The following is a 24,229-nucleotide window of genomic DNA, read 5'->3' as shown; positions in this document are numbered from 1 at the left end:
TTTGCTTTAAGCTGTTGGAAACCTGCTAAATATGATCCAATTTTTTTGCATTTTTTAAACTGTAGGCAACGTTTCAGATATATTCAACAGCACAATGTTTGCATTTTGTCTCAGCAGTTTTTTTGTCAGCATCTTTAAAAATCCAAACTCCGTCCCTGCAAACTAACCTCTGCTCACCGTCGCTGCCTGTGTGTCTGTATGCACACCTTCACATCAGTTTGTATGTGACAGCGTGGTCAAAGTGGCAGGAAAGGGGAGCGGGCAGCACTTCATTAAAGTGCAGCATTACTCCACTCACTCTCTCTCCCTTACACACACACACACACACACACACACACATACACAGCAGGCGCAGACCACTTCATTTAGTCTGAGAGATAGAAAGGACAGGCCCCAATGGATTCTCCTATTAATCTTTAATGAGCCCCCGGGCCTGAAAACTGCCCGCCTGCCTCTCCTTCTCCACATCCAGGAAACAAACAATGACTCGGCTGGAAAACACATCGGCCGCTCGTCCTCCTACCTGCCGGCCTGTCTGCCTGCTGGCCATTAACCCCCCAACTCAGCCCTGAATTATTAATGCGGCTATCTATCTCTCTGCTCGTGTGGACCCCTCCCAGGAACGGGAATGGGCGACGTCTTGATGGTGCGGTTGGGAAAGTGTGGCGGTGCCTTTTTGAGTGTCTCCTTCTGGACTGTGGAGGGTGAAGTAAAAGCTGATTGGTCCATCTGTCAATCAAACTGCCCGAGTCAGCGCAAGTTGTTGCTAATGCTGGGAAGAAGCCAGTAGTATTTTATTATTATGTCCCTTTGCTGCTCTGCTTTTCTCTTTTCTACTTCTGTGGGGAAACTAATTTTTAGAAGCAACAAATATGAAACGGATGCAGCGTTGATGAAAGTAACCAGCTTGCGTAGATAATGAAAACAAAACCAACAATTTAAACAACAGACCATGCTACATTTTAGCATGTGTACATCATACTGTGCTCCATTTGACTTATATGTTCATGGCAGATGTTTTGTAAACCAACACGCAGGACATTGTCCACTGCTTACAGCCACTGCAAAGCAAGATTCATATTCTTTGCATTTTCTGACCACAAGACCCAATATCTACCTGCTCTGAAGTCTTTGATCATATCACAGGAAAATCATCAGCAGATGGATGTGCTCATTTGACAATTAAAGATTTTAGTCAGTCCTCAATGTTCCTATATTTAAAGGTTTTGAACTGAAGTCCAATTCATTTTGTCTTTAAAAAATTAGTTTAAAAAAGTCCTTAAAGGGAAAATTTATCACCTTTATGTGGGTATCCAATTGATAGTAAATGTAGTCCATTGAAGCAATGAATTACTCAGTGCATGCTTTATTGACAGTATAATTGTTGTGGGACCATTACTGGCCGTGCTTACATATACCAGGATGCATTGTGGGCTATCCTCTTATCCCAGGACTATCTGGGAATTCAGTTAGCATTTCAGCACCCTCGGTTCCTTTGTCAGTCTGTTTTTTATGAGTTTTCGGTTGGTTTGGTCTGTGGTTAACACAAGCTAAAAGGACTTTCACATTTTGTTCTAAGGCTAAATGACACCACAAAACATCTTTAAGCCGAGTCGCACCAAACACGGCTTTACAACCTCGTAGCGGTGGCTCTGTGACTGTAGTGTAGTTAGTTTAAAACCTTACAACATAAGCCTTTTACCTGTGGCGATTGCATTTTTAAAAATCCTAAAAATGGCGTTGATTTCTGAAGATTATCTTGTTGAACGAAAGGTGTAAGTATCATTAACATTTGTTTACCACAGAGGTTATTTTCTACAGCGATACAGAATCCAACTGAAAAATCTTATTGGCTTTTTGATGAGGAAACCAGGGTAAAGCTAACTTCCTTGTGGACCTACAGAAAAACATCATTTCTAGGACAGTCAATGCAGCCACAGCCTTATACTGTGGACTGTGGCTCCAATAAACACAGCTGAATGTCCAAATCAGCCAAGACACTGTAAAACAATACTGGAAAATGTATCCTCACCTGTAATATCTTCTGCACTTGTATTTAGGGTTGCAGTTTTCACTGTTTGGAATGAGGCGTGTTTGTAATACCAGTGAAGAGAACAAGGAGGGTCTATCTTGGCTGCGCTTGTAGTTCGTTCTGCCTCTAAGTACGTCACTGTCAGTGACCCTCTCTACAGCAAGAACAACGGATTTTGTAGCTGAAAATGTAGTTTTCTCTGTCAGCTTAGCACGCACTGAGGGATTTATTGCTTCACTGGTCTACATATAACATCAACACTGAATGGAGGCGTGTTTTCCCTTCTCTTTTTATAAACTCGCTTTTTTTGAGACAACATGGATGAGAAGTTCTAAAAGTCCTTGGATATATATAATGTCATGAGACCATTGAGATGTCCACCACAGATACTCCATGAGTAATAGTCAGGATTCTTTGACCCACACTTCCATTATGTCCATCTGTCTTTGGACAAGAAGCAACAGGGTGTGTGGGAAGTCGAGACAAACCAAACCGCTGCATTAGATGCATTTTTTTTTTTTTGGCCTATTTTTTATATTATTCCAGAATTGATTAGATATATTGACCTATAGCAGTTGCTGTAGATGAATATAACATTCTGTAAATACATTCTTTACCACAAACTTTTTATTTTATAAATGTGTCTCAGTTTATTATTCTAATTTTACTTCCATCTCCATCAGTCACCTTACCTTTTTCCTTCAGTATCTACACGCACACACACACACCCACCCACCCACACACACACACACACACACACACACACACACCCCGTCTCTGTCTGACTGTAGAAGAGAATTGTCAGTGTGCAACCAGATTCCTCAGAGATGGTGTGTATTGAAATAAAGTGCGTGTGAGATGCCTGAGTGTGCTGTGATGAATGCCGGTCTCATTTGCGCTTCCTCAGATAGCGACTCCTCTCCCTCTCCGATGTCCGTCACCCTCACTTCCTTGTCTCCTGACAAATATTGAGAAGTGTTGGATGTGTTTCTGAGGCTCTTTGAGCTGTAATGCTCTCTCTGTCTGCAGGACTTTGTCTTTATCTGACTTGTGGTTTTAAAATGTGTCTTCTTGTATATGATCATGGGTGCAGGGCTCTGACGTACTTAAAATATAACAGAAAAGGGTCCATACGGTACTTATAAATAAATAATTTGCTTGCACCATATAGTGAAACACATTTTTGGCAGTGTTCTCACTATAAATGCTAATATATTTTATATATATGTTCTCTTTGTGATGCTGTAGAAAATGCAGCGCTGCTGTCCACTGATCCGAGAAATGCCTTTGAAGAACCACAATGTCTTCTTTATAGTCTTCCACATATGCTCTTATTTTTTTAAGTCCATTATCAAGACATCACAGCAGAACACTTTAATGTTCTTCTATGAGACATTTGTGGGCTATAGTCGTATTTTGGTGAGGAATATTCAGTTTGTGAGTGCTGAATAACAACAGGTGGATTGGGAGCAGCAGAGGCAATTTGGAGTGACAGCTTTTCTTTATTTATTGTTTTTATTATATATATTTATCTGGAGGGGGTCATGCATTTAATTGTGGTGTGTGTGTGTGTGTGTGTGTGTGTGTGTGTGTGTCTCCTTAAGTAAGAGTGTGCATTGTTTTCCAAAGAATTTAAATCTATGATGCCTGACAATGGGAGGTCAGTTGGGTTGTTTTTTTAATTTTCTTTAATTAAATTGAATTGAATTTCTTTGGAAATGTGGTGCCATGAATACCCGAACAGTATATATGCTGTATATTCTTAAAGCACTTCTTTGAACAGTCCACCTCCAAAAATATAAATTCAATACATGACAGCAGATGTTTTTTGAATGTGGTGGGCTGCCACAAATAAATGAATGTCTTTGAAACCCTGGTGTGTGTATCTGTGTGTCTGCAGCTACTTTTGACTAGTACTGGACCAATCAGCCTAATATTTTGTGTGCACATTTATGATTATGCTCAAATTTCTCATAATGTTGAGAAACCAATTTTACTGACTGTTTTCTATTCTTATTTGCTGCTGACTCCTCACTTCTCTTAACCGGAAGACGCCATTAAGTCCTCAACAAAACTACATGGTGAAAGTATAGAGCAAAAGGCATATTCTAAAAATCAACTCGGGTAAAAACAGCATGCCCCACCTGCTGTTGCAGGCCAAATTTTGGCCATTTTCGAAGCTGAAAAACCAATATCCATAGAAAAGTTTGGTTTCATTTTGAAATGGAACATCTGATCCACTATAAGGAAGCCTGTAGGGACAATTCCATCTTGCACAGCTGGGACTCATGATTGCTGAGCAGTGGTTCACAAACCTTTCTGTGTCAGGGTCCCCTAAATTGATACACAGTAGGTCACAAACCCCATTTCATAAGATTCAGGGACCTCCATCTGGAAAGGATTCAGTCGTTCAACCAGAATTCTATAGTTGTCACCAACACTTGAATATATAACTGTGGAGAAAGTGAAACTAAGGATCAGAATAGTCACTCTTATGAGGCTTACCCACATAGGGCTCACTTTTATAGTGAATTTAATGTTAAAATAAACTATTGCCTCCAAAGAGATTTGAAACGGAGGGAACTAGTCCCTCTGCCTGATTATAAAGCTCTTATAAGTACAAGTGTGAATGAATCTGTTGGTACTTGTCATTGTGCAGAGGTATATAAATATTTCTACATATAATTATATCTTTGTGTTATTATTATGAATATTTTCTGTGACTTTTCTTATGCTGGTGTCTTGAAAAAGACATTGTTGATCTCAGCTGGACTTACTAGGTTAAACATGGGTTAAATAAAATTAAAAAAAATGAACTTTGATAAGTTCATGTTTCGAAATCATTTTTATATGACAGCTATCTGCCTCGCACATTTGCATCTCTGTCCGTCAAAGAAAGCTGCGAGTGATGCTTGCAGTCTCTCTGTTGTACACTCTTAGCTGCAGACTTCCAAACTGAGAGACAGCAGTCAGAGGTCCTTGCACGCTCTTTCTCACACATGTACACACTCACACGCTGCCCTGTAGCTGTACGTCCTCCAGGCACCCAAAGTGTCATGGCAACCGTACGGCAGCCACAGTAACGGCAGACTCATTTTCATACTGATGAGGCGGCCGGTTGCCGGGGAGGCCTGCGTCGCTGCTGCTGCTGCTGCTCCTCGCTCATTTCTCCTCTCCGGTGTCGCCCTGAAATTTTAATGACCTTCTTTCTTTGCTTCTCATTTTTCTCCTCTTTGCTCTCAGCGCCCTGTCTGGGTGCGTGAGTGTGTGTGTTTGTGTGTACATGTCATGAGTCTCTGCCTCAGTATTCAGACACGTACTGAGTGTGAGGAGAACAAAGGCAATGTAATTTTGAAGAATTTTTAAAGGGCATGTATTTTTACACCTGTGGGAGACCTCCTCCGACCTGCTCGTCTTGGCGCCATCAGGTTTGCGGTTCAGCCTACTTTTAGTTGCTGAACGATACGTTTTGAAGGTTTGGGTAATAAGTTTGAATGTGAAAGAGACAAGGGCAGGAAACAAAGGTCATGACGGATGCAGAACAGGGGCAATGCTCTCTGAAACCACCTCAATTCTTCTTTTCGCTTTGTTCCAGGAGGACGAGGCCAGAGAAGACGAAAATGGCAGGATCGAGCCGGTTGGTCGAGCCGACTCCTGCATGGACCACACCCCTGTGAGGTCATTAGAGTAAGTGCTTCAGTCATAGATCCCCAGTTTCTGCCTCTCTGTGTGCTCACTGTCCTGCTGAAACTCAATAACCTGCCGACACTAGAGTGACTGGTGATCACATTGCTGAATTTTTAACAATTTTATTCCAAAATTTGATCTCCTCCATTTGGGGAAAACTAACACCTCTGCTCTAAAAATGAACTCCAACATTCATAATTGCACTGTTGCAGTTGTTTCGTGCAAATGTTTTGTGTTAAAATTTCAGATGACAGCTTTTTCCAAAAGGATATTTGGAATGAAACCAATTTTTGTGCTCACCACACCTGCAAAATTCTGTTATTACAATCCCGGTCCTCGTTTGTATTTTGGCCATCATTTCAGTCACGATAACACTGGACAGAATCTCGCTCAGACGGTGTTGTTGCCGTGTTCCCAGATCTCTGCAATTGGCTTAAAGAGCTTAATTATTACCAGGAGGAATGAGGGCCAAAACTATGAAAATTAAAGTTATCTTAGACCTGATTTTCACTTCAAAGTTGACCGGGGTAAATCAGCTCTCCTCCCTTTCTCTACATAATAACTGCTTTAAAGGCAGACCAGCAGCTTCTACATTGTAATCCAGGTTTGTTTGTAGAAAAATCTCATTTCAACCCTGCTTCCTGATTTGCATAATTCTCTTTTGTGGGAGCAAAATGATCCTCGTCTCGCCATCAGAGCTCTCCCACGCACTAACCCATTCAGCTCCTGTTATTAACAACTGTGTTTTGTTTTGTTATTTTGCTCCGTTGCATGCTTCCAGTTTAATATGCAGGTACGGTATTGTCATTATTCCTATGATTTCCCATAGACTCTGGCTTCTCCCGCCTCTTAGTTGTCAACAAGGGGCCCATTTTCCCCGAGCTAATCATAGTGATTGTATCAAAGCTGTGAGCCGATTAGATTTGGCATCTTGTGAAATGTGCCTGCGTATAGATGTTTTACAGCCAAATAGACTGAACAGGTGAAGAAAGCTGCTGTAGAAAAGCGAATAGCTGAAACTCTTTTATGCTTTCAAAAGGTCAAAGGCTGTCATCCACAATATCCATCCATATATAAATGCGATAAAATGATATACAACCCAGGGCTTCATCTAAAATGCATCTGTCTAGGTAGGAGATAAAGTTTGAATTTCTGCACACTTAAGTCTGTTGCTCTTTTTCAACTATGCACATTGGTTTGCAAATTTACACTCATTATTTAGTTTCAAGTTTCCAGGATCAAGCACTGACCATCTGTGCAGACATTTAAACCTTAAATGTACAAAACTGTGTTAAACTGTCCCTACTTGAATTTCAAAAACATTGTGCTGTTGTATTTTGTAGTGGGCTAAAATTGGTGTTCTGTATTTCTACAACTTCACACAAAAGGAAAGAAAACAAGGACATGGTTCTTGTCTCTTGCCTGAGGCAACAGTGTGAAGATGAGCCTCATGCACCTAACGTGGTTTTTGAACACTTTGACTTGTAGTTTGTACAATTCAGCTGCAAAAATCTTGCCTGGCATCACCAGACCGACACTAAAATGCGAGTTAGTCAGAAACCTTTCAGTTCATTTTTAATTTCCAAGGGACATTATCAACTGCCGTAAATCAACTGGATGCATTTGGATAGACCAACACGTTCTTATCCCATGTTGACACATCCCTGTTCTTATCCCATGTTGACAAAGGTATCTTCCTTTGTCTGCCGTTGATGTTCCGGGACACCGCAACCAATGTCGCACGTCAACTAAAGTGGGTGGTTAGGTTTCGGCAACAAAAGCATGTCGTAACGTTAAGGCAAGAAAGAGGTTTTGAAAAAACAAAAAGCTTATATCACTTTGTCACCAGCATCGTTTCAATCTGACTCTGTCCAGGGGTGTATCATACAGCTGCGGCAGCTGCCGTCCAGCTGCATTATGAACTGATGCCGCCCGTATGCCTATTGCACTGTTGCATCAGGTGCCGTCTGACAGACTAACGGCATACCACAAAAGCAGCGTCTAAAAGCAGCTGTATTTGGTGATTTGGGAATAAGAACAGCCTGGAAAGACCTTTAACTAAAAAAACAACAAAACATGGGATGTACTGTTGAGTGACGGCCAAATGTAAACAGACAACAGTGTGCAGAGATGAGCTGTAATGGAGTAGCGTCAATATGTCCAAAGACAACTGCTGATTTTGTCAGAATTTGAAAATAATACTTCAATAGAAAGCTAGACATCACCAACAGCCATCTTGATTGGTTTCCAAAATGCCTCAGTGGCACTCCTCTTTACAAATTGAGACTTATGCTCGCAGTAGTGTCCTTGGCACGAGGCTGCGAAAGAATTACGTCACCACTTGTTTTGTGTTAGGCGGGAAGGCTCCGTAAGTTGTCAGTCATTTTCTGACCCATGCGTCATATTAGATAAACGGTCGCGATTGGCCGACTAAGGCTTGGTCCGGTAGGATGTGTTTGAACTGGAGGGAGACCACACACATCTGCCAGAGCAAATAAAACATGAGCTTGCAGATTTGTCTGGTTCCCAGGCTCGCAAGAATCTGCACGTTGGATGAATGACATCAGACATGCTCTAATAATGTGACACTAAGTCACTTTATTTTCATTTAATGAATATTAATGTGTGTTAAACACTTTAGCAACATCTAGGATTGAGTTTTTCCCCCCAGCAAAAACTAAATATACAGCATTTTACAATTCAATTCAGGTGCATCCTTAAAAAAAAGCTAAAAGAAAAAGTTCTCAGTCTCTCATGACACCCTTTGAAGATTGATTTGAAACTTGTGTGTGTTTGGGTTTTAGTGTCCCTTGTTATCCCTTACATGTGTTTGATTTATTTGGATTGCTCTGTTTTATTGTCTCTGTTTTGTCAGTCTCCTCCAGCACCTTTTGCTTTCTGCTTTTATTTATTGGCGTTACTCTGTTGTTGTCATCATCTTGTTTCTTTCATCATCATCTCATTTTCTGTTTTGTTTTCCCCCACATGGTGTCACCACTCTCCTCTCCTCTCCTCCCCACCACCTCCGCTCCCTCCCTCCACCCTTCCACCCTTGTCTCTCCTTCTTTCATCCGTCACCGTCTCCCAGAGACATAGTCAAACTGGTGGAGGTGTCAAACGACGGTGGGCCCCTGGGAATCCACGTGGTGCCTTTCAGTGGCAGGGACCGCAGGTAAAAATATCCAGAGCGTAGCCAGGGTGCTCTTCATACAGACTAGAGGAGAGTGAAGGAGGGGAACAGACAGACATGGTGTCCACTGGGCCTTAAACACATCTAGTAGAGGGCATTTTCATTGGCACTTTTTGTCGCACTAAGTCAAACCATGTGGCCACTTTTTCCATTACCAAGACGTTAAAGCAGTTTGGTGACATCAGACAGGCTTTGTCATCATTATTTATATTTCAGATAAAGAAACTGGTATGCAAATGATTTAATTTTACTGTGCCAATCAGAGGATGATGGCAACTTTTAGTGGAATGTTTTCTTGCATGATTTCATGTCTTGAATCAATCAACAAATCTCAAATATCAATGACAACTTGATGACATAATTGTATGAGATTTTATTTTTGTTCTTAAATCATGTTAGTGTATTTCTCCTTGGTCTCTACATTTAGTCTGTGCTTCAACTAGCAACCCTGGTCGTTCATGGCAGACGCTTTTAGAAGGAAAAAAAAGCAAAATTGCCCACTTGCCCCCTGAGCTCATGATGTGTCAGTCATACTGTAGACTGTTGTAGAAAATAAATGTTTTTGTTGAATTTGGTTTCTGTTAAAAAACAGCTTTTGATGTATTCGCTCTGGCTTTTTGAGGTCTGCAAGGAGAGTGTGCCGCCTCACCTGAGACACGCAAACACACATACCAGACATTCCTCCTTGATGCCCATGTGTGATCACTTCAACACTCACGCAAACCCCAATGCCATGCACACACACACACACACACACACACACACACACACACACACACACACACACACACACACACACACACACACACAAACTCATCCAGATTTGCATCATGAAGCTATTTGCCAGTTTACAGTGATCAATCATGCTTGTTTAGGGTTTGCAGGTGACCGTCATATTTCTCTGTGGCTGCTGTCACATCAGCTTTGCTTGTTACAAAGGATACGTTGAACAGTGCGCACAACACGCACATACCTGCAGCACATTCAGAAGCACACATGCACAGCTGGAACAAAGCTGCGAAGGAATCAGAGGAATTCCACATCTGGTTTGAATACACCCAGAGAGGCAGTGTTGGAGCTTGTGATCCCAGTCGTGCAGCGTTACAGAGTTAAAACATGAATCTAGTTAAAAAACCTCAGAACAGTGAAAAGTTGGTCAAAGCTGACATTTACATGGAGGTCCTTCTCATTACTGAGAGAATGTTAAAAGTATGTAAAACCAGTGCAAACCAGTTTGAGATAGGTCTAACGCTTGTTATCTTGCCAAGCTGTTTCGTGCCACCGGCACAGAGTCGACTGCAGCCCCACAAACGACTCAACTTTCTTTATGTATGACTGTGCCACGAGACTCACAAACACGATCAGCGACTCCAAACTCACTGTCGCGCTTTATTGAAAATCAAGATCATATCACTTTTCTCACTGCCCGACTTAATCAACCTAAAAGCACATTTATAATGCACTTTTCTTTTATTGGGGAAATGTCAGGGCGGGCGTTATCCCAAGATTAAGATGCCCGGCTTTCATCAGAGAAATAGCCCCTCCACAGCAAATCGCATTGTGTTCCCACTCAAATTCAATCAGTGGAATTGTCTCTGAACTTTTTCAACTCCTGAACTTTTCTGGCCCTCTCTCTGTAATCACATTTCCATTCATATTGAATTATAAGCCCAAGGCGAGGGCGAGTATTAAACCCTAAAATCAACCCAATTTACCTAGGCGACACTCGCTCAGACTACCTCAGAAAAGCCCCGATACACACGGACACAGACTATATACCGAGGAAGACTCGATTAGGTTTGTGCCGTCTTTCCTACCCGCGGTTGATTTTCTTCCACACACTCGGATCTTTAATCCGCAAAGCGCTCTTTCAGGTAAAGTTAGCCTCTCGCTGCGGCTGTGCGGGGAAGCATAAGCCAGTTTGCCACACTGGATTACAGGGCGACAACGGTTGCAGCTCAGCATGGTTGAAGTGCTACAGAGCGATAGACCAGCCTTACTCCTATTCGCCTGCTATCACAGTTTAATGATGCTGCTTTCTGTCGCTCTCTGAAAGCACTTTGTTTATTTTTTTGCTTAAAAAAGGGTAGCAGTAATCCTAGGGGTTAAAAAATGAAAACCTTTAAGCGTTGACCCCGGCAGAGAGGCAGTTTTTCAATGCGTTGATTGCCTTTGAATAGATGCCTCCCCCACACAGCCTCCAGAGCACCCTGATGTGATGTGACTGCTTTCTCTCATAAGCCTCATTGGTGCACTGATGATGCAAATGACAGGACGGCACTGTTTCCAAGAACCACATGATAAAGCAAAGGCAGCAATTAAGCACAGCTCGTACTCTGATCGAAAAAGCTTTTCATTAACTCAGCATACTTTGATTCTTAGATTGCCACCTGACCATGGGAATATTTGTATTCAAGATGGCTTTTTTTAGTAGCAGTAATACAAAAGCAGCAAAACAACAAAGCATTTAATGTCAAAAAAGCTTAGAGTGAAAAATACAAAGACTCTGGGTGAGCCACAAGCACAGACAAGTATAGAAAATTTTTTTTTGACTGCACACAAACTGTGGGTACTTTTTTGGCAGGGTTTTCGAAGTGTTACTGTGTTCAAAGAAACTCACAGTGCTTAAAATTCCAGTCCAGTCTATCATCCTATGGTGCACTCTCCACCTCAGCTCTGACCAGGCTACAGCAAAGCATCCATATTGAATCCACACACATCATCTTGTATCTTTTTGACATGACCTTTTGAACATTTCAGGACTCTTGGCTTGTTGGTCAAGCGTCTGGAGAAAGGAGGCAAGGCCGAGCAACAGGGCCTGTTCCAGGAGAACGACTGTATCGTCCGTATCAATAACGGAGACCTGCGAAACATCCGCTTTGAACAGTAAGACAGCAGCTCACAGGCTCCACTGCTGAGCTCTGGTGGTCCCTGGACTTCTTGTGTGATTGGCTTTCCGGACCTTCTTTCCTCGTCTCATAGCTGCGGTCCTAAAGCCTTCTTTTTGCTGTTATCCTCTCTCCTCATGCCTCTTTGACCTTCCTCTCTGCACCTCCTGCCAGTGCACAGGCTCATCTGCTGCCTGTCACTGTGCTAAGCTAACCTTTCCCTATTTAACTCCTGTAGGTTGCACCCCCAATCGCTGAAGCGGCCCCGCAATCCTCTCAGCCTTTATTCCCCTGTGTTTCAGTAACAGCTCCACTGGACTCCTTTGTAACACCTCTCTCACTCCTTCCATTGGAAGGGATGGGAATAAGGCTCCTAACATTCACAGCCTCTGCTTTGCAGCTCTGCTCACATGCTTTCATTACCAGCGTAACCAAACCTACCTGCTAACTCCCCTCCCTCTTTTCTGTACACTGCATGCCTTCGTGCTACATAGATAATGTCACCTGCTGAATACAATTTCAAAAATCCAGTGATGCATATATGTGTTTGATTTGATTCTCACCTGTCAGCATAAATGTTTACCAAATGTCTGTATGTTTTCAACATCAGTATGCAATTCATATGTGATATACATATAGGGCCACTATTATGTAAGGAACTGCCCACCTATGAGCACATACAGGTTTATTATGATGATGTATTTCTGTCTGTGTCTGGATTGTGTGCAAAAATGTAAAGGGACAGTTCACCCAATTTTTTTTAAAGGTCTAGTGTGTAGGATATAGTGACGTATAGCAGTGAGGATGCAGATTGCACATTTGGGAACTACATATAGTATATACTGCATATAATAGCTTTGTTTATATCTATATACAACCAAAACTGTTTATATGTAGACATAAACGGCTCATTCTAAGGGTAGCAAAAAACAACAATTGTTATTTTCAGAGGATTATAAACTAATGTTATATACTATACACCATCTCTGAAAATGCTACACATTGGACCTTTAAAAAATGAAGAAATTAGATTTTTTTAAACTATTATCTAGCATGAATCTTGTAGATATTTTTTTTGTTGGTTTTTTTTTTCATTTGTTGATGCTTTGAAATACCTATTTCTGAGATTTTCATCACTACTTTAATTTCCACTCCACTCTTTAAACAATGTCCCTGTATTTGCGGTTGTACAAAGAACATGCTGTCAACAGTTCCAAGAAAAGGGGACTATAACTTTGGTAGAAAGAGTTTTAACATTTACCTCTGCTGTATTGGAGTGGAGGCAGAAATCAAGGTAACCTTTAGGAAATCAAAACAAAACTATCACCTTAAGGACTTGCGAGCAGGGTGTCTGCAGGTCTTAAATGATTTTTTTTTTTAGAAAATATTAGGCTTTAAAATTCATTAAATTGTCTAAAATCTAAATTTGTGATGTCTGAATTAGTTGTAACTTGCCACTTAACTGAATATGTTTTACTTTAAAGCAGGGCTGGACATACGTGTGTGTGTGTGTGTGTGTGTGTGTGTGTGTGTGTGTGTGTGTGTGTATATATATATGTGTGTGTGTGTGTGTGTGTGTGTGTGTGTGTGTGTGTGATTTACAAATTACCCTAACTCACTGTAGTGATCATATTACTACAGAAAAACTACCACTGCACTGGACTACATTTTTTCTACTTACTTTTATTTTCCTTCAAGTGACTAACTGACAAAAAGGGTCACATTTGGTTAGAAATTATCTTGAAAAGTACTTCAAAAGCAATACATTTAAATGTCCGATACCTGCAACAGCCTGCTTATAATAAGTTCTATAATTTGAATAACCCAAACTAATTTTGTTGTACTGTTATGGTGTGGCAGCCAACCCTGCTGTTGAACCATGTTGACCATTAGTCAACTAATGGGTGGGGAATAAGGCTTCTATAGTGTTGTTACAAAAGCATCGACAGTTGTTGCTTAACAGTATTTTTATGAGGGAGCAGATCACATCTTGTCTGCTACTAGATTCAGCCTGAAATCGTAAAGATGCCGAGACAAGACCATCCTCCTCAGGGAAGGTTATAAGTGGCTGGGAAAAAAAGGGGTTGGAATTTCACAACAAAATTCTCCGGGGGGCCCAGTTATAGTTGTCATTCAGGGGGGCAGCGGGAGCAATAGAAATTCAGAACCCGAGCGTCCGTGCAGCTGTCGGGGGGGCAAAGGAAGAGCCATACCAAAGTCTGCTTTATTGAAACAGGTGGTGCTAACAAGCCTCCGCTGTTGCGGGGTGCTGACAGCCGACATAAGTTTCCATTCACACCTACTGTACATGGGCTCACACCGAAAAGGGGTTTAAAAGAGGATTTTCTGCAAACTATCCGACGGATAGAGGTCTCCCTCATCTGGAGCCAAATGAAGGGATTATGCGATGGTGCTGTCGGGGAGGGTTCAGTCTCCTTTTAGAGCCGCTCACGCTGGCAATAAGTATTAATTAACATGTCAGAATGTTCAGGTGGGAGAAGACAGGTTTATATATATATATATAGCAAGGGTGTGTGTGAGAGAGAAACGGCAGGTAGTTTGGCTGCTTCACTTGGCAAGTTAGTGCAGTCAAGTGTAAATGTATAGCATGAATAGCTACAAAAGGTGTTTCAGGCCAAAATCAGTGAAATAATCAACTCTCTCTCATCCCCTTTCCAAATCTGTTCCTCACAGAGCCCAGAACATGTTCCGACAGGCCATGCGCTCCCCTATCATCATGTTCCACGTGGTGCCGTCATCAATGAAGGCCCACTATGAGCAGTTATCCCACGCCGAGAGGAACCCAGCGTACTCCTCAGGCCGTTTCAGCCCCGACTCCCTGACCGGCAGCACTGTCTCTGGCATGGACCACGTCCCACAGAGGATGTCCCGACACGGTTCCCAAACTCACCCGCACTCCCATCCGCATCCTCAATCCCATACCCACCCAGACCACACTGAAGGCTACCCCCCTCTGACTCACCCTGCGATCTCTGCAGCCAAGCCACCGACAGGACACGCCCACTCGCCTCAGAGGGGGCTGAACTCGACGCCAACAGGAGGATATACCAAAAAAGTTGGGAGGAGGCTCAACATCCAGCTAAAGAAAGGTGAGGTGAAGCAGGGTGAGATAAAGAACTGCTTTAGTGCCCAGAGAGTCCAGGGTTTTTTGAAACTAGAGTTTGGCCGGGGTTAAACATTTTGAAATTGCTTTGATAGTAAACCAAACATCAAACTGGACTGATGTTTGGTTTGGGACTGATACAAAATTTTCCTCTTGATCTAGTTGCACTTTACTGATCAGCTGTTCTCATGTTAAACGTTATAAATATTATTTTGTCCAAAAAGCAAATACAAGACAATGCACTTCGCCTTTGGTGTACGTTGCGTTTCTCTGTGTAATTGGAACCTGAACTGTCAGTAGACTCTTCAAACCTAGAAACACGTTCGGAAACTTCTATTATCAAAAAAGTTCTCCCTTGTTTTTGTGGAAAAACGTCTCAATACCTACATGACGTATTACATCATTTTGTTTTTGAACTGTCTTCTGATTCTTTCCAGAGGGTCCGTGAAAATCTCCCTTCATGCTTGGCAATCCTTGAGCTTTCAAAAATGAGCCGTGCATGTTGCTCACATTTCCATTCCAACTGAATAAATAAGCAATTTCCCCATTCCTGGCGCATCAAAAACAAGCGCAGGAACCGTTTGTGGAGAAATGACGCAGACGTGGAAGCATGCAGAACGTGAACAATGATGTTAAAGGTTTAAAAACATGCAGAGTTTAACATAGTGATGTGAGCAGCAAACAGTGGTCCAGTGCACCGTACAGAACGAAAGGCGATGTTGGGAATAAAACTTTGGGGACATCTCCTCACTGAAGGCGTTGACTGACAGCTGGCACAGGTGGTGCGAACCTCTGCCAACAGGATACCAGGTGTCGGTGCCAGGTCTCAGGGCCAGAGAGCTTGTTGCTAAGCAGCCGCTGGTCCCCGTGTGCTGTCAAATGCTATGGCAAAGACTCTGACAGGGCTGCACCATATGCCCGTTGAAGTTTTCCCCCCAAATCAGTTTCCTCTCTTGGGGCTAGAATCAAGTCGGAACATAAAACATAAAAACGCCCAGCTGGTTGTTGCATATTCCATCCCAGCTGATAGCTATTTCCACTTGTTCCTCCATCCGAGCCTTTTCTTCTCTCTCACACACATCTCGGCTTGGTCATAATACCCAGAAAAAACCCTGCGTTCTGTGCATGATATGCCAGGAAATCTGTTATGTTCTCAGTCAAAGATGTTATCTTTTCTCATTCCACCTTTTGTTTGCCGTTGTCGGAGCAGACATTTGCGGGGATTAACAGCGACTCCCAAGAGGCTGTTTGGCTCATCTGCGTTGTTTTGAGTACCATCTTAAGCCCAGAGCTTTGAGCACAGATTAAACTCCCGCATTGTTTATGTGCTCGAATCAGACACCGGTCTCGTCGCAAATCCCGGGGAATATCAAAATCAATCAAAGGATCCCATTCTGCACAGGAAATTGCTTAGGTATGTCTTAATCAAGCTAATGGGAGTTTTAAAGATCCTCCTCCCTGTTTACAGCCAGGAACACCACAGGCATTTACCGGTGACTATAATACCGCACCTCGTCTGCCTGCGGGATGTTGATTGGCTCATCAATGAAGGGGATTAGGTAGAGGATGTGAAACAGAATAGCTAAGTGCTCTGCTGTTCTTTGCATCAGCTCAGTCACACAGGCAGCGAGGATTAGGGCCAGCGCTCTGATACAGCAAGGATGCTCATTATTGTTCTTACATTCACTTTGTTTGACAATGTCATTCGGAACATTTTGTTTACAAAAGCTCTCTAAAACACACGTAAAGCGCCTTGATCAGAGCTCGGTGTAGTCAGGTAAAATGCTGGTGGAGATAGACGGACTTAAGTGTGTTGATCATCAGCATTGACGTGCTGGAATAAAGCTCTTCATAACTCTAGAAAGTGTATTAACCACATGTTGTTTTTCTGTGTGTGGCTTTAAACTTTGTGTGGTCTTAACTTTCTGTAACTTATTTTAAGGGTCAAAAATAACCTGCCTTCACTAAACCCCCAAAATGAAGCAGATGATTGAATTTTAAACCTCAAATTTATTTTGCATGAAGAAAAAAATCATCACAAACTTCATGAATATTGAGGTTTTCCTTCTTCACAGTGCAGAAAGACTGCTTTTAATAGTGGATCCACTTGTTTTTATTACAACACACCCATCATAAATGTTTTCTTTATTAAAGTAGAGGTTTATTAATGCATTTTTTAAAAAGGGAAACAATAACAGTCTTTATCAACATAGTATATTATGCTATACAATGAGGACAGTATGCAGTTTGTGTGCATGGATTTTGCTGATGTATTTCTGTGTGTGTGCGTGTGTGAGTGTGTGGTTTTGTGTTTTTTGTGGGATGAAATGATTTTATAACTTCTGGTTCAAAATGACCTCTAAGACAAGATTTTTACCCTGTTGCTGTACAGCTTTCATTGAAATATGAACAAAGGCAGTGTTTCACTTTTTCTCATGGTGGGGACATTCTAGATTTCAAGATGGAAAAAGATCATTTCAATACTGGTACACATAGTGGTGGGTCATTTTTGACGTAAGTGTTAATTAAATATCAGGCAAAAGTCTTCAGACTTCAGGATCTTACTTACATGCATCATAAAAATGCTAGCATGTATTGTTCAACTTTTTTTTTCACAGCGTTATGTTGCCTGTCCTCTCAATACATCCTACTTTGATAATTCTCTACAAATCTGCTTGAGCTGTTGACAGGATGCACATTTCACTTCATTTCCTGTATTTAACTTGCTTAATGATGGGAAATTATTTGTTTGTCTGTTAGGATTATTGATGGTATGAGATGCAGGCCTTTTTCCTAATGGTCCGTAATGATACACTCTTTAGGAGCTGCAGGCAAAACTCGCAAATGTACACAAACAAAATCACATCCACACACATAAACATGGATTAATAAGATCACCTAAAGACAGTGCATACTGCAAGTCCCAGGTCCCACTAGAAAGTAGAGAAAGAATCATTAGCGCATTCTCTCCAAGTAGGCTATTCTGGAAGCTTTGTTTAGGATGGACAAAGGTTATTTAAAGTATTTATACGGGATCCCTTTTCAATACCACATGTTTAAACCAATATGATATCTGCTAATTATTAGAGGTGGGGGAAAAAATCGATACAAGGACATAAAGTATTGATTTTTTTCAAAATGTTCCTCTGGGGCCGTAATTTGCTGCTATCGTCACACAGTAATATTGTATCATGACTCAACTATCATGGGGCCTCTGGTGATTTCCACCCCTGTTATTTTAGTGTTAACATTTTAGTGTTAAAAAAAAAACATCTACAATAAGATTTTCAACAGAAGTCGTAATTACTATTAATGTTATTACAAATGTGTTAGTATATGACTTTTTTTTGTTCCAGCACTGTGTGCAGGTTGTTAATTTGAAAAAAAGAGCTTTGTGTGCACAGTACTTTTTTTTTTGCTGTTGTATCAAAAGAGGTATTAAGTATCATGTTATTTGATTTATTTTCTCAAAACGGGTATAGTACTGCAGTTTTAAACTTTGATAATGTGACAGCATTGGGAGGGACTTCTTATGCATTGTCCCCTTTTCTGTTCTACATTAGTTAGGTTTGTTTGTTGTAAAGTAAAACAGTGGTCCAGTGGTGTTTCTATTTTGTTTTTGCAGGAGATTTGCACTAAAATGCTACTTATTAATCACTGCAAAGCGAATGCATAATGTAATTGATGAGCACCAGCTGACTATGAACTCATTCTTAGTAGCTCGAGCTGCCGCGGTGCAGAGGGAATAGAGGAGATTCAACGTGTGCCTGAAGATAAAACCAGTTCCCATCATCACACCTCTCCTTTCTTCTCATCCCACAGGCCCTGAGGGACTCGGCTTCAGTATAACGTCTCGGGATGTTCCCATCGGCGGCTCAGCACCCATCTACGTGAAGAACATTCTGCCTCGGGGAGCCGCCATCCAAGATGGCCGCCTGAAGGCAGGAGACAGGTTGCTGGAGGTAAGAAAGTGAAAGTGTGGCGATGCTTAACCCTTTGTCACCTGAGCAAATTGGCTTGATTTCTGTCAAAAACATGGGAAGCAGTCACTGAGCAACAAAAGATGAAATGAACGAAAAATTTGCAAAAAAAAATTGATTAAAAAGTACAAGAAAATTACCTGAAGATTAGTTAAAAAAAAAAAAGGAAAAAAGTGATCAAGGAAAATGGCCTGAAAAAAGTACTTAAAAATGATTAGAAAAATAATTGTAACATAATTTTAAACATGTAATTATGATAATTATGAATATACTTTTACCTAGCTTTTAAAAAATAATTCTCTAAGTTCACTAATTTATTGCATTTTTTGAACATTTCTTATTGGGTTACCCTCTCCCACGTGTTTCTGAAAGAAAGAGTTCAAAGGTTAAAATACTTCTCAAAGGCATTTAAAAGCAGTACAAGAAAAGTTCAAAATGGATAGCACAGGAATTCATACATGAACAGATGTTTATTTATTTACTTTTCATTTACTTAGTATGATCTATGACAGTGAATTGAAGTACTAACACCTTAAATCCATAACAAAAGGTCTGTTGGATTTAAAGTGTAGCCAATAGAGATTTTAGGTAACATTTTATACTGAAATGGAGCATCCTGGAATTAAATCAAAGAACATGTTTTCACACACTATCTTGTGCAGCAAGACAGAACAGCTTTTGATGTTGCATTACTCCACCTTGCAAAGCATTTGCATAAAGGATTACGCTGCAGCGCTGATTCTGTGTGGTTATTGCACAAAAGTTAGAATTCTTTGATCCACAGGTTTATTTTATTTTGAGCAAGTGATAAAATTTGATTAAAAAAAGTGAGGATTTGCTGCTTTTCTTGGGCCAAGAGATTCCTGAATGCAGCGTTTTTCAGAACTTCACCGTGTCTCCTGTTCAGGTGAATGGAGTGGACCTGAACGGGCGGACCCAGGAGGAGGTGGTGTCTCTGCTCAGGGCCACACCCATGGGCGGAGCCGTGGGACTACTGGTACTACGGCAGGAGGACACTTTCCTTCCCCGAGATGTGGTACGTTTATCATTCTCCGCCTCCTTCAGAACATCCCTTCAACTCCTCATCCTGTCAGCATAACACATTTCACATCATGACATATGTACAGTCCCCCCGTGCATGGATAAGTATAGATTAGAGTGTGTGCTCACGCATAAGTGCAAGAGTGTGTCTGTGCGTCCTCCTGTGCTGTCACCAGTGCCGTTAATCCCCACAGTGAGCGCCGTGTTGTCTTCTCATTTCCCAGCTAACACAACACGCTATCCGAGCATGCAGATTGATTGTCCCGCTCCGCCGCTGCACTCCTCTCTATTACCGAGCCATGGCTAGCCTCAGAGGAAACCTGTAGAGCTCAATCTTTTCTCTTTATCTCCTTCGCCCTCTCCTTTCACTCTTGCTTTCACTCCATTTCTGTCTTTCTTAATCTGTTACCCTCCCATCCCTCTCCTTTCATTCTCATTCACCGGTTTCGTCTCTTCCTCTTGCTTTGTTAGGTTACCCTCTCCATCTCGGCATTTCCATCTCCCTCGCTGTGTTTTGCCTCTGAGCTGACTCGGTAGATTGATGGATGTGGGGATGAACAGACAGACGTGGGGCAGGTAGTAGGCAGAGAGTGAAAAACACACTTGGCTTGAATATCAATCAGGAGAAATCCGTACACATTACGTTATACAATCAGCAAGTCTTTGAGTGTTTCTGGAGGCTGCCGCTGTCACTCAGTGGGAACAGATGCCACTCACAGCTTTTAACACCAATAATTCATGTAAACCTTTGCTAAATTAGTTGTTATGTTTTGTCACAACTGTCTGCTTCCCTCAAATTTGGGGTTTTACATGATGCCAGATGTTACACTTAATTATCTTTGCAGAAAATCAGGTTTGATTTACCGCACATCTGGAGCTACCTCAAAGTTGTTTGGTAAGAAGTGAGCTCATAATGGCCGAGGCGAAAACAAGTTGGCAGAGGCTTAAGTGTAGTTTTTTTTTCTCCAGCGTGAGCGTGCTTTAAATCACATCAGTGTTTACTCCAAAGCGGCGGTCAATGATTCTCAGCTATCTCTCCAGCCCCCACTAGCTGGCTTTAACACACGCCTTATCGAGTTCTAACATGAGTTACGGCCCCAAACAGCCTTAAATCCCCCCGCTGCTGTCATAAAAATGGTCTCTCCCAGCACCCTCAGCAGTCACCGGGGCCATTAGAGCCACAAGCAGCCATTCGCTTGCAAGAAGTGTCAATCAAACGGCTGATTGGTGACAATTATCACAGCAAGGAATGCAGAGGAGGCTATTGGCTGGCTGTCGCCACGGGCGAAGTTAGATGAGAGGAGCTGCCACTCTGGTCGATACTCATCTTTTAGATTAGAGCTGGGCTGAGAGTCCGGCTGACTCTGCGTACTCGGTAGTTAGATGGTAGGATTTATTTGATCTGTGGTTATCAGCCGCTGAGGGTGGAGAGGGTGATGTGAAAGGGTAGAGATGGCGCTCGGGGGAGACGAGGTTCGGTGCACAAAATGAGCAGCTTCAGTCTCTATCCAAAGCTATGAGCTGGGCTCAGCATTTTCTCATGGGTTTTAGAGATAGAGGAGACATAAGTTAACAAAAATCTAGCAATGACACACATTTTATAAGAATAAAAACACAAGCTAGGTGCCTAAATTGAGCCTAATAATAAAAAAAGAGTCAAGAGTAAACTGCATATTTTCATGGTACATGAGTATAAATGAAAAATGGCAGTTACTAAGCTTAATATATTAAACCTAATGCAGTGTAATATAAAAAAATGAAATCAACAGCTGTTGTATCATACGTGCAGATACCGCAGGCAGCAAGCAGTAAACAACACGTGTTTCTGATCTTTTACTCGACCAGCTGGACTACTTATTTTATCACTCTACTGAAGGAATATAAATCTAAAAATAACATTATATCAAATGTAGTTATTGAGCTTTCCACATTAATGCTAGTCAAACAAAAGAATTGCTATGTCAGTTGCTACCACCATGCCAATATGCTGTTATTAATGCATTGCACATTCATTCATGCACACGCAACACAAAGTCACATTTACTTTCACTGACAGAGAAAGAGCATGCAGTCCTTCACTGCCTCGTGTTTGATTGATGATCATTCCCACCAGATTTTATACTTATGCAATTTCAGCCTTGAATCATAGTGTAGATTTAATTTTGTTCCCCTGAAAATTATGCAGAATATTACTGCAGTAGTGGGCAGCTTGTATATAGAGTGACCAAACTTAGTGCAAATGCTCAAAGATCACTGCTTACCAAATTACAAAGTTTTTATCATCCGCCCAGTTCCCAGAATAAAATGTTTGCATTGGAAGTGTCATCTGCAAGCCAATAATACATTACATTTGCATGTTTTATACCAATCTTATCAACACTTAAAGAAGTATTTCACTGCTATAAGAGGGACCTCGTAAAAAAACAGGCTGTCAGTGAAGTAGAAGGAAGCAAATACTACTTTCACTGGTGCTACATGACCAGAGAAAACAGAGAAAAGACGCTTTTGTTTAAGAATTAAAAACCTCTAACTACCACGATGCCTCGTGCAGTATCAGACCTATAAATGCTACCGCTGGTCCATGATGTGTGTTGATGCAAATGTAACATATCAATGGTTTGGCGAAATGTTCAATGCCGCGTCAAATCATGCAATTTATTCATTTATTAATATTACATGGATCAGAATCTGTAAAACTCATGGAGAAAACGGTCCACAAAGAAGTTCCTGTTGCTTGTAAAGCTTATTGCTGTGAGCTCGCCTCAGCTGGATGAACTGAGAGTTTCTCTTGTCTGGATTATGGCAGCTGGACAGTAAAAGGACACTGGTTAGAGAGACTCCAGAGAGTAAAGCAAACTGTTAAGGTGTGTAGGGCTACAAAAATAGGATGTAATCCCCCCTGTCTTCAGTGGAAGATTGTATCAGTTGTTTCTGACAGTTTCTATATAAGTTTGAGCGCACACTACTCAGCAATCACTACCAATCTGTCTTCTGAGATTCATCATTTTCATATCCTGCATCCCCATGTCTTCATCACACTGCTTCCATTTACCCAGAAGTCCTCCCTTCCACAGCTTCTTGTGTGCTCAAGTTTGAACTGTTCCTTTCATTCAATATTTTTGCTTGTTTACCTGTGGTTCTTCTGTCCCCCTCCTCCATCCTCTAGAATGCTGAGCCCCAGATGCAAAGCCCCCGCGATTTGGTAAGACTCCACCCCAACACTAGCCTGCAATTAAACCCACTTCCCCAGACTGCCACCTCCTCCTCCATAGCTCCTTTATTTAGCCCGAGCTCCTCTTTGCATGGATGTTATTAATCTCTGCCAGGAGAAACACAGAATGTTATCACCCAGTTGGGATAAAAACAAAAGCGTCTGCATGCCTTCACCAGGAAACTAGCTGGTTAATCAAAGTGCAAGTCACTAGTGGTGCGTATAAATGTTAGTCAGTAACACTAATTTTAATCTTCATCCAGACTTGCTCTAACAAATCACAATTTCATGGTTCATCAGTGTGGACTGCTGCAGAATAATTCGCTCCATCACTCCCCTCAGAGCCGTATTTGTCAGCTAAGGTGGAAACACATGGGAGTGTGCTTTATTCGTCGGGTGTGGATAAGGTTGTCAGTTTGGCCTTCTTGCTGCAGACTCGCTCTGACATGTGAGGTGAATAACAAACAGTCTGTTTAGTTTGTGTTTTACTTTATTGATGGGGAAAATGCAGCCAGAGCTGGCTGTGGCTCTCTCACCGCACAGAAAGTTTGACATCTTAGACACATGACGCCATCTGTGACAGAGGCACTTGACGTCTATGGCCCACTATATCACATCCATAAATACCTGGGCACTGAATGCAAATAAACATTCCTAGTCTTAAGATTGGACCCTGCAGTGGCAGCTGATGCAGTTTTAGCATGAGAAAAGAATCAGCTCCGTCTCTACAGCCTGAACGTTACCCGTCACACCACCCTAAAAGGTTCTCCACCACAGCGGCTGTTCAAAGCTCATCTGTCTTTACTGCTGATATTAAAAGGCCATTTAGATTTCCATAAGTCTCCATTTACTCACCGAACTTGAGTTGTATTTCACCAACCGCAGACCTCTCGTCTTCACATCTGGCCATACCTCCAGCTTACATCTGGCCAAGTGCAGGTAATTGGTTGCGTTTTGCGCGGCGCGCTAGAAGTGTAATTGGCCGGTTAATTTGATCGGCGGCTGTACCTGCCAGCTGTGTGGATGATCCTCATCATGGAGGAACGTTATGGCAGGACGTAGTCGGTTATTGTGAC

At 41.8% G+C, this 24,229-nt stretch overlaps 1 protein-coding gene across 14 annotated transcripts in view; it reads left to right on the top strand.

Annotated features, from left to right (window-relative positions):
- The window catches only part of LOC121951641 (partitioning defective 3 homolog), a 314,689-nt gene that overhangs the window by 152,611 nt on the left and 137,849 nt on the right, over positions 1-24,229 (top strand). For 9 of the 14 annotated variants that reach the window (XM_042498056.1, XM_042498055.1, XM_042498043.1 and 6 more), the window contains exons 6-12: positions 5,628-5,719; positions 8,808-8,891; positions 11,670-11,795; positions 14,492-14,907; positions 18,744-18,883; positions 19,809-19,937; positions 23,109-23,144. In XM_042498056.1, coding sequence (XP_042353990.1) covers positions 5,628-5,719; positions 8,808-8,891; positions 11,670-11,795; positions 14,492-14,907; positions 18,744-18,883; positions 19,809-19,937; positions 23,109-23,144 — 1,023 coding nt within the window. The remainder of the gene's footprint in view (positions 1-5,627; positions 5,720-8,807; positions 8,892-11,669; positions 11,796-14,491; positions 14,908-18,743; positions 18,884-19,808; positions 19,938-23,108; positions 23,145-24,229) is intronic. The other 5 variants (XM_042498052.1, XM_042498051.1, XM_042498049.1 and 2 more) reach the window with 2 other exon arrangements.

This window comes from Plectropomus leopardus, chromosome 12, assembly GCF_008729295.1.
Source record: "Plectropomus leopardus isolate mb chromosome 12, YSFRI_Pleo_2.0, whole genome shotgun sequence".
NCBI lineage: Eukaryota > Metazoa > Chordata > Actinopteri > Perciformes > Serranidae > Plectropomus > Plectropomus leopardus.
The sequence above is the reverse complement of the archived record's forward strand: the minus strand, read 5'-3'. Positions and strand labels throughout refer to the sequence as shown.